The following is a 16294-nucleotide window of genomic DNA, read 5'->3' on the forward strand; positions in this document are numbered from 1 at the left end:
TTTCGACTACAACCGCGCTGAACCGTGCTGGCTGGAAGTGGGTGGACACATTGGGTGGAGTTAGTGAAAGTGGGTGGACGTCACGTGATGTCGTTAAGCAGCGCAAACAGTGACATCAGTGACAGTGGCGGAACAAGTCAGAGCCGGGCCGGGGCAAATGACCGGGCCCTTTATTAAAGCTTATCATAACATCATTTTAGGCTACAAAATGTCCGCAACTGCGGTGTTTACCAATTTCAACACTACCGGGTGCAACTATGTTATTTAGTACATCAAGTCCTTCAAACGAACATGTAACTCAGAAACAAAAAACATTAGGATACTGTACATGGCTCATAATAAAACATCAATAGCCTATACTGCGCACATTATTTGAAGGGCATACGAATGAGCGCTCAGAGTGGTGACAGGAAGAGTCAGAAATAAAAGGAGGGCGGTGCAAACCTCACTGAATGCACTGTGTTTACCAATTTCAACACTACGGGGTGCAACTATGTTATTTTGTACATTAAGTCCTTCAAACGAACATGTAACTCAGAAACAAAAAAACATTAGGCGACATACTGTACATGGCTCATAATAAAACATCAATAGCCTACTGCGCGCATTATTTGAAGGGCATACGACGAGCCTTGCGCTCCGCGAACTCGTCCACGATGCTCTGTATGTCACTGATTCAGTGAGCTTTTAAGCGGTAGTCTCACGACCCGAATAGTAAACAATAAACATGGAGGACATGGTGTCGTTAGTGTTGCTGGTCTTGGTGCTGTGGCTTGTTGTCACCGACAACGCCAACAGATGCTGGCAAGAGCGTATAGATGAGGCGAGGCGCATAAGGCTTCAGAAATTCTCGTAATTCGTAATTCTCCTTCTTCCGGGTTTGCGGTGTTTACAGATCCCAGCGCGCTCGCGGGGCGTGTGTGGGCATGTGAGGACACGCCTCCTCACCAATCAGTGCACAGGGGAGTGTCTGCTCACGCCCCCAACCTCAGTCGGCACGGTTTGGCTCGCTTCAGCCCCACTCCAAAACGGTGCGAGTTTTAGGGGCTAAGCAGGGCTGAAACGAGCTGAGTCGTGCTGGTTTTTGGTAGTCGAAACGCGAGCCGTGTCGGGCTGAAGTGAGCTGAAGCGAGCTGAAGTGAGCTGAAAAAGGGTAGTGGAAAAGGGCCATAAGAGTACAAGAGAGCAAAATTGGCCGTACTCTCAGGGACGGATGGCATATCTCTCTCTCTCCCTGATCAATCACGTCCATCTATCTATCTTATATAATGGGTCATTCCTACAATTCGGTGCCATTTCAGTGTTGTGACTTCTTCCTTGAAAAAAAATTGTTAACGTTGCGAGAATTTATCATTTCATCTGAAGGAGGGCTTATTAAACTACAAGAAAATAATATTGGTCGAGCTCAGGATATTGAATTATAATAATTTTGACCAAATTCTTGGCATACAACATGGGCCAAATGTCCACCCTGTTACAGGACACTTTTTCATCTTTATTAATAGGTGTTCTGAATGCACAGTCATTGTGATATTTACATTTTCTAAGATCAAAATGTCCCTTATTTGCTCAGTAAAAGTATTTTTAAAAATATTCATGAATAAGCATTATCTTGAAGAAAAGTCACGTTCTGTTTTAAGGCAAAATGTAGTTTCAACACGTTTCTTTTGCAATAAAAAGAAAGATCAATGGAATTGTGCCCCATTTTTAAGTGATTGAGTTTTTCAATTGATTCACTGTGTTAGTAACCACAAAGTCAAGCAAAATATTATTCCATTTTATTTAATTAATATAAAAAACACAGAGGTAACAGAGTATAAAAGTACATTTCATTTTAAAAAGGCAATTCCGTTCGTTTATCATGCCACACCATAATGCACAGAGTTTCTGTATGGACAGAATTTCTAGGCGCAGCCAAGGGGCGGAGGGTGTCTGGTTTGGTGGCATCAGGATCACGTCTCTGCTTTTTGCGGATGATGTGGTCCTGTTGGCTTCATCAATCTGTGACTTACAGCATGCGCTGGGACTGTTTGCAGCCAAGTGCGAAGCGGCTGGGATGAGGATCAGCACCTCCAAGTCCGTGGCCATGGCGCTCAGCCAGAAATGGGTGGACTGCCTACTCCAGGTCAGGGGGGGGGAGTTGCTACCTAAAGTGGAAGAGTTTAAGTATCTCGGGGTTTTGTTCACAAGTGAGGGTAAGGGGGAGCGGGAGTTGGACAGAAGGATCGGGGCAGCGTCAGCAGTGATGTGGACGCTAAACCGGTCTGTTGTGGTAAAGAGAGAGCTGAGCCAAAAGGCAAAGCTCTCAATTTACTGGTCCATCTACGTTCCCACTCTCACCTATGGTCACGAGCTATGGGTAGTGACCGAAAGAGTGAGCTCGCAGATACAAGCGGTAGAAATTAGTTTTCTTCGCAGGGTGGCTGGGCTTTCCTTTGGAGACAGGGTGAGAAACTTGGTCATTCGGGAGAGACTCGGAGTAGAACCGCTGCTCCTGTACATCGAAAGGAGTCAGTTGAGGAGGTTCGGGCACCTTGTTAAGATGCCCCCTGGATGCCTCCCAAGGGAGGTTTTCTGGGCATGCCCCACTGAGAGGAGACCCCGGGGCAGACCTAGAACACGCTGGAGAGATTACATCTCTCGGCTGGCCTGGGAACGCCTTGGTATTCTCCTGGAAGAGCTGGTGGAGGTGGCTGGGGAGAGGGAAGTCTGGGCTGCTCTGCTTAGGCTGCTACCCCCGCGACCCGGATCCGGATAAGCGGTAGAAGATGGATGGACCATAATGCACACCCAACATAAACATCAGGAACACTGATGAACACACCAGTTTTATATTTGAACCTTTAACCCATTTGTTTTTCTATGAAATTCCACACCTTTTTATCTAACTCGACGGATCTTTTGTTTACAGTTTGTGGTGCTCTCATGAGGCACACAACCTGGTCATCCCTGTACCAGCTAATATCCTTTCTCGGACCTGGCCAGTAGAACTTGTTGGTTCCATTCTTATGCATACATTTCACTTTTACATCATCTTCAACATCCATGATGATTCCTGGGTAAGGTTCATTGTCATAGTTCGCTATGCACCATTGCCCGATATTTTCTCGCTTGATGACCTCAGGCTGTGAGGTCTATACGGGCTTTCCTCTTCTCCCAGGTTCAGCCCATAGCGCACACAGTCAAGAACACTTTTGTCTGCTTGGCAAAGGCAAGTTATGTCCTGATATTTAATTTTCCCTGGAGAGAAACTGATGACTTGGTGGATTTTCATTGTTCATTTGACTGGCACAAGTGGGGGCACATTTCTTGGACTTTCTGCTCAACATCATCTTTTATTAAAAAAAAAAAGTTCCACTGAAGTCCCCATGTTTTTTTTAACTGTTTGAACATGGCCTCTGCATTGGGGATATCCCCTCCATGGCGGGCAATTTTGTCAGCTGATCTTTTAAGGGCACCCCCAACACCATCTGAAGCCCCCTTTCCATGGTTGGCTTCAAAATGGTTCCAGCTGATTTCTTTGAAGACTTTCTTAAAAGGCTCTTTTGACAGAAGGTAAAACTTTCTTCTAACCTAGAGGGCCCTGGTTGGGGGGCATTTTCTGGTTCTGGGGGACTTTTGCCCCTTTTCCACCAAAGCAGTTCCAGGGCTGGTTCGGGGCCAGTGCTTAGTTTGGAACCGGGTTTTCTGTTTCCACTGGCGAACTGGCTCTGGGGCCAGAAAAAACGGTTCCAGGCTAGCACCAACTCTCTGCTGGGCCAGAGGAAAGAACCGCTTACGTCAGCGGGGGGGCGGAGTTGTTAAGAACAATAACAAGACCGCGAAAGATCGCCATTTTTAAGCAACGAGAAGCAGCAGCTGTACAAACGCGAAGTCATTTATTATTATTGTTGTTGTTGTTGCTGCTGCTGCTTCTTCCGTGTTTTTGCTTCGATATTCGTGCCAAGGTTTATGCAAACGTAGCGACGTAACTGACGTATACAGCGATGTAATGACGTGGCTTCCCTTAGCACCGCGAGCTATGGAAAAGCAAACTGGTTCTCAGCTGGCTTGCAAGTTGAACGAGTTGTGAACCAGCACTGGCCCCGAACCAGCCCTGGAACTGATTTGGTGGAAAAGGGGTATCTGTGGACTTGAAGGAGGAGTTAACTGAAAGGTTGTCCTGGATCTTACGCTTTCCCTCTGCTGTCTCTTCTTTTCTCCCCGTTTCTTTCTCTGTGCTCTCTTCTCTCTTTCACTGAGGTCTGACACTTTTTTTTTTTTCTTCCTTCCTCTGTGTCCCTTCTCCACCTCTTTCTCTTTATTTAGGTATTTTGCCTGTTTTTCAGGGTCTGCATCACGCCATGCCCTGTAGCGCCATTGCTTTTCTGCAGCAGACAGCGGTGCCATTCACTGACAAAATCGTGCATATTGTTTTAATCAGTCATTTTGAAAGTATGTAAAAAAAAAAAACCAAATGTATAATAAATTATAGGAAGAAAGAAAAAAAACCCAATAAATGCTGAAAATATTTATTCATAAAGCCTTCTTAAAGTGAATATTCTGGACCAATTTCGTTTTTTTAATATGAAAGTATGTCCCTTTACACGCTCATCCAGAAGGGTAATTTTGCACAAGGCCATCTGTCTACAGCAGAAAAAAATAAAATAACAAAACTCGTCTGGAAAAATCCCAAGGGCGTCTGGAGCCAGATTCGTGACGTTACCTGCGGAAGCGCCAGCAGGCTGCGAGAGCTTGCGCAGTTTCAGTGCACAGCCTGTGTAGACCAAGCGCTCCCATTTCTCTCTCATTGTCCGGTCTTTTGGGAAACGATGAGTACTAATCCCATCAAGATTGGTGTTGCGACACCCTCCTACGATACATCTGTTAACCATTTTAATAATTACATGATAACGTTGAAGAAATTTGCAGAAAACCACCAGGTTGTTTTCTTATAAACAAACCAGCGCTGACGTAGGATTCAGAGGGAGGCGTCCCGCACGCGACGTCACGAAAATCATTGTTTGCCGGGAAATCCAAATGCCAAGTTTTTTCAGAGGCGGACCAATTCGCCTCAAATGGCTTGATTTCAACTGAATTTTTCTGGTATTGCACAAGGTAAAAAAAATTGCAGAGAATGCAGAATGTTACAGATATTTGACCAAAGTTTAATATGAAATAGGAGAATTACATTGATCTTGCTCCAGAATTTACCCGTGATATGCACTTTAAGTCCACCCTGTTATTCTGAGTCCACCCTGTTACTGTGCAAAATGGTAACAAAAATCTCTGCTACTTCCTGGGGATCATGTGACGAGAGGAATAGTCAGCGGGTGTATTTAAAAGGATATCAATCAGAGTAACGGGGGGACAGTCAACACAGGGACACAAATAATTTTGAAGTTTTAAAGCATTAAAAATCTATTAATATAAAAAATAACATTTTTATTCATAAATTTGACAAATAAGATTATCTCATCTCATTATCAGGATAAAGCGGCTAGAGATAATGAGATGAGACAAATAAGATTGGACGACAATAATGAAAAATTTAGAACTTGTTTAATTTTTATTGCTTATAATTGTAACTGCAGTTGCGCAAACATGCATGGGGACATCAGTTTGTCCTATTTGCTATAAAATCAGATAAATAATTCAGCCTTTTTACATATTGTTGTGTTTTTTGTCATCGAAGGGGGCTTACCATTTAAAACGTGATTATTTTGAAATAAAGATTAGAATATTTTTAAACAAAATGTACCATATAATGTCATGGGGACTCAAATGGCACCGAATGGTAGGAATGACCCATGTATATAAATAAAATATAACATTTGATTCACTTCCTGCAGTTGTGTTGCTTTTTTACTGCAATTGCGATACTGTATATGCGATAGAGTCCATACTGACACGGGCTGAGACTCGGACACCATTGGAACGGTTGCTTTGGTCCACGCTGCTGCTCATGCAATAGAACACGCTCTGAGGAAAGCGCTGTCCGACCACTTCTGCATGAGTTCACAGATGTCGATGGTGATTGATCAGGGAAAGAGAGAGATGCCATCCGTCCCTCCCTCCCTGAGAGCACGGCCAATTTTGCTCTCTTGTACTCTTAGGTTGTGACCGTATTAATAGGTTTTAGTATAAATACTGAGGTGATTTATAGGATGCTGATTTGGTAGAGACATTCGGACTATTTCTCGATGAGCGACTCGGCAAAATGGCAGCCAATCACTTCGTCATTGTAAATGAGGAAGAATTACAAATTATGAAAGAAAATGCTGTTCCTAAAAGCGCTGAAGATGCTACGTAGCATCTTGGTCTAAAACTATTCAAAGGTAAGGTGGAATTGTGATTTATTTTATCGATTTCAAAACAAAGGATTTTATGCGAGTCAGTGTAGATAAGTGACAAGTCTGTGGGCATTTATTACATTTTCATGCCACCTCTGAAGTTTGAAATAATTTTTTTTAAAATACGATTTTTAAAAAATAGTCATTTGTATATTTATACTAAAACAGTTATCTGCCTCAGGCTCCGTGAATATCTGTGAATAATAACCTCGACTTCATCTCGGTTATTATTCACTGATATTCGCTTCACCTTTGGAGAATCGAACTAAAATGAAAGCGATCTTTGTCCAGACAAGCGTTTCGGCTCTGTGTCAGAAATCGTCTCCGTCCATGCTCACATGCCTGAAAATGCATATCGCATGATCATTCACGTACACTGGGCATGCATGTGCCGGTATTAACAGCTGATACGGTTCCTTTTCTTCTAATGAGACCCAATTACCGCGAGTTGGCCTCGTGGTTAGCGTGTCCGTCTCTCGATCGGTAGATCGCGAGTTCTACTCATGGTCAGGTCATACCAAAGACCATTATAAAAATGATACTTACTGCCATCTGGCAAGGCACGCTGCAATACAGATGCGAGTGGGGAGTCAAACTCTCTTGCGGTTACCAGAGGACTAGCCCCCCACTATGTAACCCTTGCTATGTAATAGGCGAGAGACCGAGGGCTACGGTAACGGAGATCGGCGCCGCCCTATGCGCCATATGGCGTGGGAAGGACTTTGAATGAGACCCAATCAGGATGCGAATGTGGGTGTTGGCATCACTGTTTCTAAAAGTTTCTGTTCCTGCCCGTCCAGACTAAAAACGCAAGCCGGAGTTTTTAAAACAAACAACGGCTGCAGCGTTTCCAAAAATCTCCGCCCTTTTTATTTTTGAGGGCAGGGCTCAAATATCCTGGAGTAATATGGACCCCAGGTGTAAACTCAACAAGTGATGCATGCGTGGATGTAGCCTTGGCTGTGGATGGCTGTGGCATTGTTAGGATTCGCACTCCAACTTGAGAGCTATGCATATGTAAACACACCCTCAGGATAAGATTAAGGCATTCTTTGGGTTGATAGCACGCATTCAGAGAAAAACATGGAATATTCTGTTACATCATAAATGTCTGTCATTAGCTTTGGCAGCCATGGCCTGAAGGTTAGAGAAGCAGCCTTGGGGCCAAAGGCTCACCGGTTTGATTCCTGGGACCTGCAGGAAAAATGTGAAGGGAGTTGAGTGAAAGAACAGCACTTTCCCCTCCCTCTGTATCATGGCTGAAGTACCCTTGAGCAAGGCACCTAACCCCAAACTGCTCCCCGGGTGCTGTAGCATAGCTGCCCATTGCTCTGGGTATGTGAGTGTACTCATTGCTCACTTGTGCGTTCTCATTGGTTAAATGCAGAGGAGGAATTTCGCTGTGCTCGAGTGTACGTGACGGTCTTCTTTGGCACTTTATTGATTTTGACTGTCTGTCAGCTTAATCCTGGGATTAGTAACCTATTGATTTAAGAGTATTCCTTTAGAGGAGCCCTGACCAGACTGCACATATATGAGATGTTAAGAAAAGTACATTTTAAGCAGTTTGGAACATTGAGTGGATGGATTCACGTGGAACAGTGTTTTTTTAAAATGAATATCACAACAGATGAGTTTCTGAGTAAATGGATTTCATGTTCAGGTCATTTATTTGCCTCATTACAGCAGACAAGGCACCAAGTTTCCATTTTGTTTGCTGTGTTATAAATATAACAAGGAATTTCAGCAACTGAAGAAACTTCCCGTCATCCAACAAAAAGAACTGTGGTCAGTTGAGGTGATTTATACACAGTGGTGCTTGAAAGTTTGTGAACCCTTTAGAATTTTCTATATTTCTGCATAAATATGACCTAAAACATCATCAGATGTTCACACAAGTCCTAAAAGTAGATAAAGAGAACCCAGATAAACAAACGAGAGAAAAATATTATACTTGGTAATTTATTTATTGAGGAAAATGATCCAATATTACATATCTGTGAGTGGCAAAAGTATGTGAACCTTTGCTTTCAGTATCTGGTGTGACCCCCTTGTGCAGCAATAACTGCAACTAAACGTTTGCGGTAACTGTTGATCAGTCCTGCACACCGGCTTGGAGGAATTTTAGCCCATTCCTCCGTACAGGACAGCTTCAACTCTGGGATGTTGGTGGGTTTCCTCACATGAACTGCTCGCTTCAGGTCCTTCCACAACATTTTGATTGGATTAAGGTCAGGACTTTGACTTGGCCATTCCAAAACATTAATTTTATTCTTATTTAAGCATTCTTTGGTAGAACGACTTGTGTGCTTAGGGTCGTTGTCTTGCTGCATGACCCACCTTCTCTTGAGATTCAGTTCATGGACAGATGTTCTGACATTTTCCTTTAGAATTCGCTGGTATAATTCAGAATTCATTGTTCCATCAATGATGGCAAGCCGTCCTGGCCCAGATGCAGCAAAACAGGCCCAAACCATGATACTACCACCACCATGTTTCACAGATGGGATAAGGTTCTTATGCTGGAATGCAGTGTTTTCCTTTCTCCAAACATAATGCTTCTCATTTAAACCAAAAAGTTCTATTTTGGTCTCATCCATCCACAAAACATTTTTCCAATAGCCTTCTGGCTTGTCCACGTGATCTTTAGCAAACTGCAGACGAGCAACAATGTTCTTTTTGGAGAGCAGTGGCTTTCTCCTTGCAACCCTGCCATACACACCATTGTTGTTCAGTGTTCTCCTGATGGTGGACTCATGAACATTAACATTAGCCAATGTGAGGGAGGCCTTCAGTTGCTTAGAAGTTACCCTGGGGTCCTTTGTGACCTCGCCAACTATTCCACGCCTTGCTCTTGGAGTGATCTTTGTTGGTCGACCACTCCTGGGGAGGGTAACAATGGTCTTGAATTTCCTCCATTTGTACACAATCTGTCTGACTGTGGATTGGTGGAGTCCAAACTCTTTAGAGATGGTTTTGTAACCTTTTCCAGCCTGATGAGCATCAACAACGCTTTTTCTGAGGTCCTCAGAAATCTCCTTTGTCTGTGCCATGATACACTTCCACAAGCATGTGTTGTGAAGATCAGACTTTGATAGATCCCTGTTCTTTAAATAAAACAGGGTGCCCACTCACACCTGATTGTCATCCCATTGATTGAAAACACCTGACTCTAATTTCACCTTCAAATTAACTGCTTATCCTAGAGGTTCACATACTTTTGCCACTCATGGATATGTAATATTGGATCATTTTCCTCAATAAATAAATGATCAAGTATAATATTTCTGTCTCATTTGTTTAACTGGGTTCTCTTTATCTACTTTTAGGACTTGTGTGAAAATCTGATGATGTTTTAGGTCATATTTACGCAGAAATATAGAAAATTCTAAAGGGTTCACAAACTTTCAAGCACCACTGTAATAACCTTAACAGTATGGTGTTTAAGGGTGTGTTCGTTTTATTTATTTATTTATTTATTTGCTGTATTATAAAAAAAATTCCAGGTTTTGCACCAGAGTATCAGTGTGTTTTATTCCTGTATGTTAATTATTCTGGTTTCCAGAGAAAAGGGGGACACAGGGGCCAAGAAGAAGAAAAAGAAACAGAAGAAAAAGAAGGACAAATCTGGAGGAAAGGACTCAGCCCAGGATCCGCTGACCAAAGTGAGGGAACCATTTCTTCCGTTTACATCCTTGATTTACAGTATTTCATGCTTTTATTGGACACGTTCAGTTGTTCTATAACCAAGTGTTTTTCCGTTTCGTTTCACTCCTCTGCTCTCCAGGTGAACTCTCTCCCTGCTGATAAGCTTCAGGAGATTCAGAAAGCCATCGAGCTCTTCTCAGTGGGACCAGGACCAGCCAAAACCATGGAAGAGGCCTCACGCCGTAGCTACCAGTTCTGGGACACTCAGCCTGTCCCTAAACTAGGTACGCTTAGTATATTCCAGTGTACTCAAGGCTGATTTATTCCTGCTGGAACGCGTTCGTGCACCGCTGCGCCCAGGAACTGTTTTTGATTCAAGAAAACATTTTGGACGGTTATTTGTCTTGCACACTAAGCACCTGGCGGCACGGTGGTGTAGTGGTTAGCGCTGTCGCCTCACAGCAAGAAGGTCCGGGTTCGAGCCCCGTGGCCGGTGAGGGCCTTTCTGTGCGGAGTTTGCATGTTCTCCCCGTGTCCGCGTGGGTTTCCTCCGGGTGCTCCGGTTTCCCCCACAGTCCAAAGACATGCAGGTTAGGTTAACTGGTGACTCTAAATTGACCGTAGGTGTGAATGGTTGTGTGTCTATGTGTCAGCCCTGTGATGACCTGGCGACTTGTCCAGGGTGTACCCCGCCTTTCGCCCGTAGTCAGCTGGGATAGGCTCCAGCTTGCCTGCGACCCTGTAGAAGGATAAAGCGGCTAGAGATAATGAGATGAGATGAGACTAAGCACCTTTTGATCCAAACAGTGACCCGTAGAGACATTCTGATCAAAGTATAACTAAAATCCTCTAACAGCGGGCCTCGTGTATCAACCTGGATACAAATATACAGTGCTGAGCGTAAATGAGTACACTCCCTTTGAAAAGTAACATTTTAAACAATATCTCAATGAACACAAACAATTTCCAAAATATTGACAAGACAAAGTTTAATATAACATCTGTTTAACTTATAACAGGAAAAAGTAAGGTTAATAATATAACTTAGATTACACATTTTTCAGTTTTACTCAAATTAGGGTCATGCAAAAATGAGTACGCCCCACAACAAAAACTACTACATCTAGTACTTTGTATGGCCTCCATGATTTTTAATGGCAGCACCAAGTCTTCTAGGCATGGAATGAACAAGTTGGAGACATTTTGCAACATCATTTTGCAAAATAATTTCTTTCCACCACAAAGGTGAAGGCTAGAAGAAGATCAGCAAAGCTTTACTTATCAGTCAGAATACTGTAGCAAAAGTGGTACAAAAATTTAAGAAAGATGGAACTGCAACCATCTCACAGAGACGTCCAGGTCGTCCACGGAAGTTAACACCTCGACAGGAGCGTCTTCTGATGAGAAGGGTTGAAGAAAATCGGCATGCAAGTTCACTGCAGTTATCTAAAGAAGTAGAAAGCCAAACTGGGGTGACTATTTCCCGTGACCCAATACGGCGTACACTGCAGAGGAATGGCATGCATGGATGCCGTCCATGAAAGAAGCCTCTCCTAAAGCCCAGGCACAAAAAAGCCCGCCTAGAGTTTGGAACTGATGGCTTCAAAACTGTATGGTGTCGCAAAGGCGAGGAATACAAAGAAAAATGCCTGGTGCCTACAGTGAAACATAGTGGTGGCAGTGTCCTTATGTGGGGCTGCATGAGTGCTGCTGGTGTCGGGGAGCTGCATTTCATTGATGGCATCATGAATTCACAGACGTATTGCTCTATACTGAAAGAGAAGATGCTACCATCACTCCGTGCCCTTGGCCGTCATGCACTTTTCCAACATGACAATGATCCTAAACACACATCTAAGACCACTGTTGGATTTCTGAAGAAGAACAGGGTGAAAGTGATTCAGTGGCCGAGTATGTCTCCTGATCTGAACCCAATCGAACACCTATGGGGAATTCTGAAGACACAAGTTGAGCATCACTCTCCATCCAGTCACTAAAAGAGGTCATTGTTGAAGAATGGAAAAAGATTGATGTTGTAAAATGTCTCCAACTTGTTCATTCCATGCCTAGAAGACTTGGTGCTGTCATTAAAAATCATGGAGGCCATACAAAGTACTAGATGTAGTAGTTTTTGTTGTGGGGTGTACTCATTTTTGCACCACCCTAATTTGAGTAAAACTGAAAAACGTGTAATCTAAGTTATATTATTAACCTTACTTTTTCCTGTTATAAGTTAAACAGATGTTATATTAAACTTTGTCTTGGCAACATTTTGGAAATTGTTTGTGTTCATTGAGATATTGTTTAAAATGTTACTTTTCAAAGGGGGTGTACTCATTTACGCTCAGCACTGTGTATATTTTATATTTTACACAAGAAATTTAGTATTCATAAAATCCCATCATTTCTGAAAGGGGGAAAAATAGTTTGTAGCCTCCACACATCTACTCGTCCTCCTGAGTGTGTGTAAATTAACACGGAAGATGATTAACTAAACCTCAACTGATCAGCTTCAGATTATATAAACTGCGATGAGTTACTGCACTTTTATTTACGGATTACGCGGTCAAGTTTAAACAGGATGGTGTGTCCAATTTTTTTTTTTTTTAATTCATAAAATATTGTAATAGTTGGCAAATTGCTGTGGTATAAGAACAGTCTTGTAGTACTCAAATCCAGGACTCGGACTCGAGTCCGACTCGTTGACTTGACTTGGACTTGAGCACTGATGACTCGGACTCGTGTTAACTGCATTCAGACTCGTAAATTGGAGACAAGGACTTGGATTTTTTTTGTGACATACCATAATAATTTGGCATAAGATATTTACATCTATATTAATTTTTGTACTAATTTTGTGCAAGAGTGTCACACCTGCACGCCTTGGCACGTGCTCTGGACAGCTTGCGCTCCAAGCGGACTCTTGCGTGCGCCGTAAATTACCCGCAGCTGGATTAAAAGGATTAAAGCGCAATCAGCACGCCAATTATTAAAAACTGTGAAAACACACTTGCTTTGCGAAGTATTGAGTTGCATTCCAGACACATTACCGAGCCTTATTTCCTGTTTCTCGTCTTTGATTCTGCCGAGTCTACGATAGCCTGTTTGTGCCTCACTTGACCTATCACCTGTTCCACTGTTTTACAATTTTGCCTGTCGTTCTGGATTGTTTACCATCTTCGCTTGTATTAATAAACGCACCTTCTGCACTTGCATCTGTCTCCCAACCATCTCTGACAGAATACTTCACACTCCCTGATAAAGAGAAGCACGTTCACCTGTTCATACGTCATGCTCAGGAACAAACTAATGTTAAAGGTCCCATGGCATAAAATTTTCACTTTCTGAGGTTTTTTAACGTTAAAATGAGTTCCTCTGACCTTCTTAAGTCACCCCAGTGGCTAGAAATTTCATAATGTGTAAACCAAACTATGCCCAACATTTGAGAATGGCGTGTCAAAACGGCGCGTTGATGAGCTCTTCCCTTTACTACGTCAGCAAGGGAGATGATCCCCACGCCCCCCCCTCTGGATTCCCACCCACTGTATGGATTGCCCCGCCCAGTTGTAGTGAGGAGACCATAGAGGACGCAACAACATGGCATCACCTAAGCGAGCGAAACATGGAAATTGCGCTGTACATGGATGTGACAACACAGAAAAGAGTCTGTTTTTACTGCCGACGGGAGAGCCCCTGAAGACGCAGTGGCTTAATTTTATTTACTCCAATAATACGCCGTCGAATCTACCTAAGACGGTGTATGTTTGTTGGAAGCATTTTCCTGATGAATGTTTCCACAACTTGGGACAGTACAGGGCAGGTTTTGCACATCAACCGTCACTGAAGCCTGGGTCTGTACCAAGCGTCCCTGCCGCATCAGCCACAAACACCGAACAAGTAAGTGTATAACTGGTCGTTTTGCCGTGTTTTAAAATCGGTGCGTTAGCCTAGCAATGGCTACATTAGCTGTGCAGCTAACCGCTTCCTGCAGTTAGCCAGGTAATCTGCGCTACAAAACTAAAGAGCATGCAGCATGCTCTGTTAAACTGAGTTTAGTCTGGAAATTGACTGTAACTTATGAGCTTGCTCCGCAATGCATGTCTTCTGTTGGATAAGCGATATGTTGCTGTAGTTGCTGCTTCTATCCTCTTTGGTTATGGAGTGCGTGTTCAAGCCTAGGGTATTATACGTTCGTAAACTACCACTCCGAACACTCTCACTCTCTGTTCTCTGTGTCACGTTGAGTTTACGAAAGGAGTCCGAGGGAGAACGGGGTTTTGTCTTAGCAGCGTGGCTACAGGCGCTGATAGCAGCGAGTATGTGTGTGCACAGCTTGGTCAAGCCCCTCCCCCTCCCCCCATGGCCCGCCCCCACCCTCTACCCTTCCCCGCCTCCTGCTTCTCATTAGCAAAACGACGCACTGGGAAAAGCGCTGAAATGGGGCTTTCTCCCAGGAGGCTATATTTACGTGCCGAGGGTTCATTTCGAGAAAGGCTGCGGATATAACATCCGGAAGCCTCCACGAGCCCGTTTAAAGCATCAACAAACCACCATGCCATGGGACCTTTAATGGCGCTGAAACAGCCACCGTTAAATGGTGCGGTTGGAGTTTTGGACTCGGACTTGACTTGAAATTTTATTTTAATGACTTGAACACTGGGGACTTGAGACTGGACTCAGATTTGAGGTTGAGTGACTTGACTACAACACTGTACAAGAGGACTAAAACACTTCAGGATGTACTGTTGAAAAGGTGTGTGTGAGTGAGAGAGAGCGAGAGATTTCTGACTACATTACCTCCACAACTGTTTTTAGACTGATGGTATTCTTAGACCGTGACCGACTGAACTAGTATCAGGATGTATTTGTTGACAGAGACTTCAAAACGCTTATATAACTCGCTCTGGATAAGGGCGTCTGCCGAATGCTGTAAATGTAAACGGAGATGATTATTTTCTGTTAACAGATCTCTGTCATGTTTTATGCCTTACTTCTTGTTTCCTCGTGCAGGAGAGATGGTGACAACACACGGCTGCATCGAGCCAGATAAAGATAATATCCGAGAGGAGCCGTACAGCCTTCCTCAGGGGTTCAGCTGGGATGCACTGGACCTCGGCAACCCCGCTGTGGTGCGAAACACACACACACATGTGCAGTCATCTAATACTCAAATTAGTTCCGAGGGTTTGATGTCTGCTTAGCCAAGCTGTAATGATATTTTGAATCTGGTCTCATTTGGGATCCTTATTTGTAAGACAGGTTTCATTATTTGTTTAAACACGTACACACACACCCATGGGAACCGAAGAGTGCACAGTTTCCTGCCATTTCATCCTCATGGTGTTATGAGAGATGTGTGAATTAACGAAACCCTAAGATTTCAACTTTTTTAAGTGATCGATGGCGTCACAGACCTCTCTGTGTGTTCAGGTGTCGGATGTCGTTGCGCCTTGGTTGAGCGTTGAAACGTCTTCAGTGTTTTTAAAAAAAAAATGGTCTAGACTTCAGTTACAGCATAATCAGAATGACCTCCAGGTTCTAATTATGTAAAATGCATGGTGGTTCGAGATCATTATAGTTTCCGATTTGAACATCACATCACATGCAACGTAGTTTTACGGATACCATTCAAGGATCAATCTGTCATGACACTGACTCGAGCGAGCAATATACATGTTATTTACCAGCTGGGAGGGAGGGCCGTATTGTGAAATACCGTGACCGAGGTCTTGAAAGTACTGAGCGAGGCCCTCTGGGCCGAGGTCACGGTATTTCACCATACGGACCGACCTTAAGCTGGTAAATAATATTTTTTTTTTCTTTACCAAATTCTAACAGAAAACGAGAGCGCCCGAAAGGGAAACCCGAGCCAAGATGCCATTTTGAATCCTCATTCATGGCTGTAATGCAGATGGCTTCCTCCTCGGTATACAAGTGCACTTCCATGGCAGGAAAAAAACTACGTTTTGCTGCCTGTGTAGTCCCCTATTTATACAAATAGGAGTCATTCAGGATTCAGCCACGTTTTTGCTCGGCATGTTAGAGGTTTTTAGCTTTCTCCTGAAATGTTTTCTTTTATTTCTTTTTCCTCAGGGTAGTAAAACTCGCTTTTGCTGTGAACACTGTCGTTATCGCTATCCATGCTGTAAAATTAATGCTATTTTGAATCCTCACTCACGGCTGTAATGCAAATGACTTCCTCCTCGGTATACAAGTGCACTTCCGTGGCAGGAAAAAAAAACTATATTTTGCCGCCTATGTAGTCTCCTCTTTATACAAAATATATTCAGCCACGTTTTTGCTCGGCATTAGCA

General features: G+C 43.4%; 1 protein-coding gene across 1 annotated transcript in view; it reads left to right on the top strand.

Moving 5' to 3' along the window:
• nmt1a (N-myristoyltransferase 1a) overlaps positions 1–16294 on the top strand; it is a 44180-nt gene that overhangs the window by 10245 nt on the left and 17641 nt on the right. Inside the window, exons 2-4 of the mRNA XM_060902032.1 lie at positions 9898–9997; positions 10120–10264; positions 14991–15109. Of these exons, the coding sequence (XP_060758015.1) occupies positions 9898–9997; positions 10120–10264; positions 14991–15109 (364 nt within the window). The remainder of the gene's footprint in view (positions 1–9897; positions 9998–10119; positions 10265–14990; positions 15110–16294) is intronic.

The sequence above is a fragment of the Neoarius graeffei genome, chromosome 20 (genome assembly GCF_027579695.1).
Source record: "Neoarius graeffei isolate fNeoGra1 chromosome 20, fNeoGra1.pri, whole genome shotgun sequence".
NCBI classification, from domain to species: domain Eukaryota; kingdom Metazoa; phylum Chordata; class Actinopteri; order Siluriformes; family Ariidae; genus Neoarius; species Neoarius graeffei.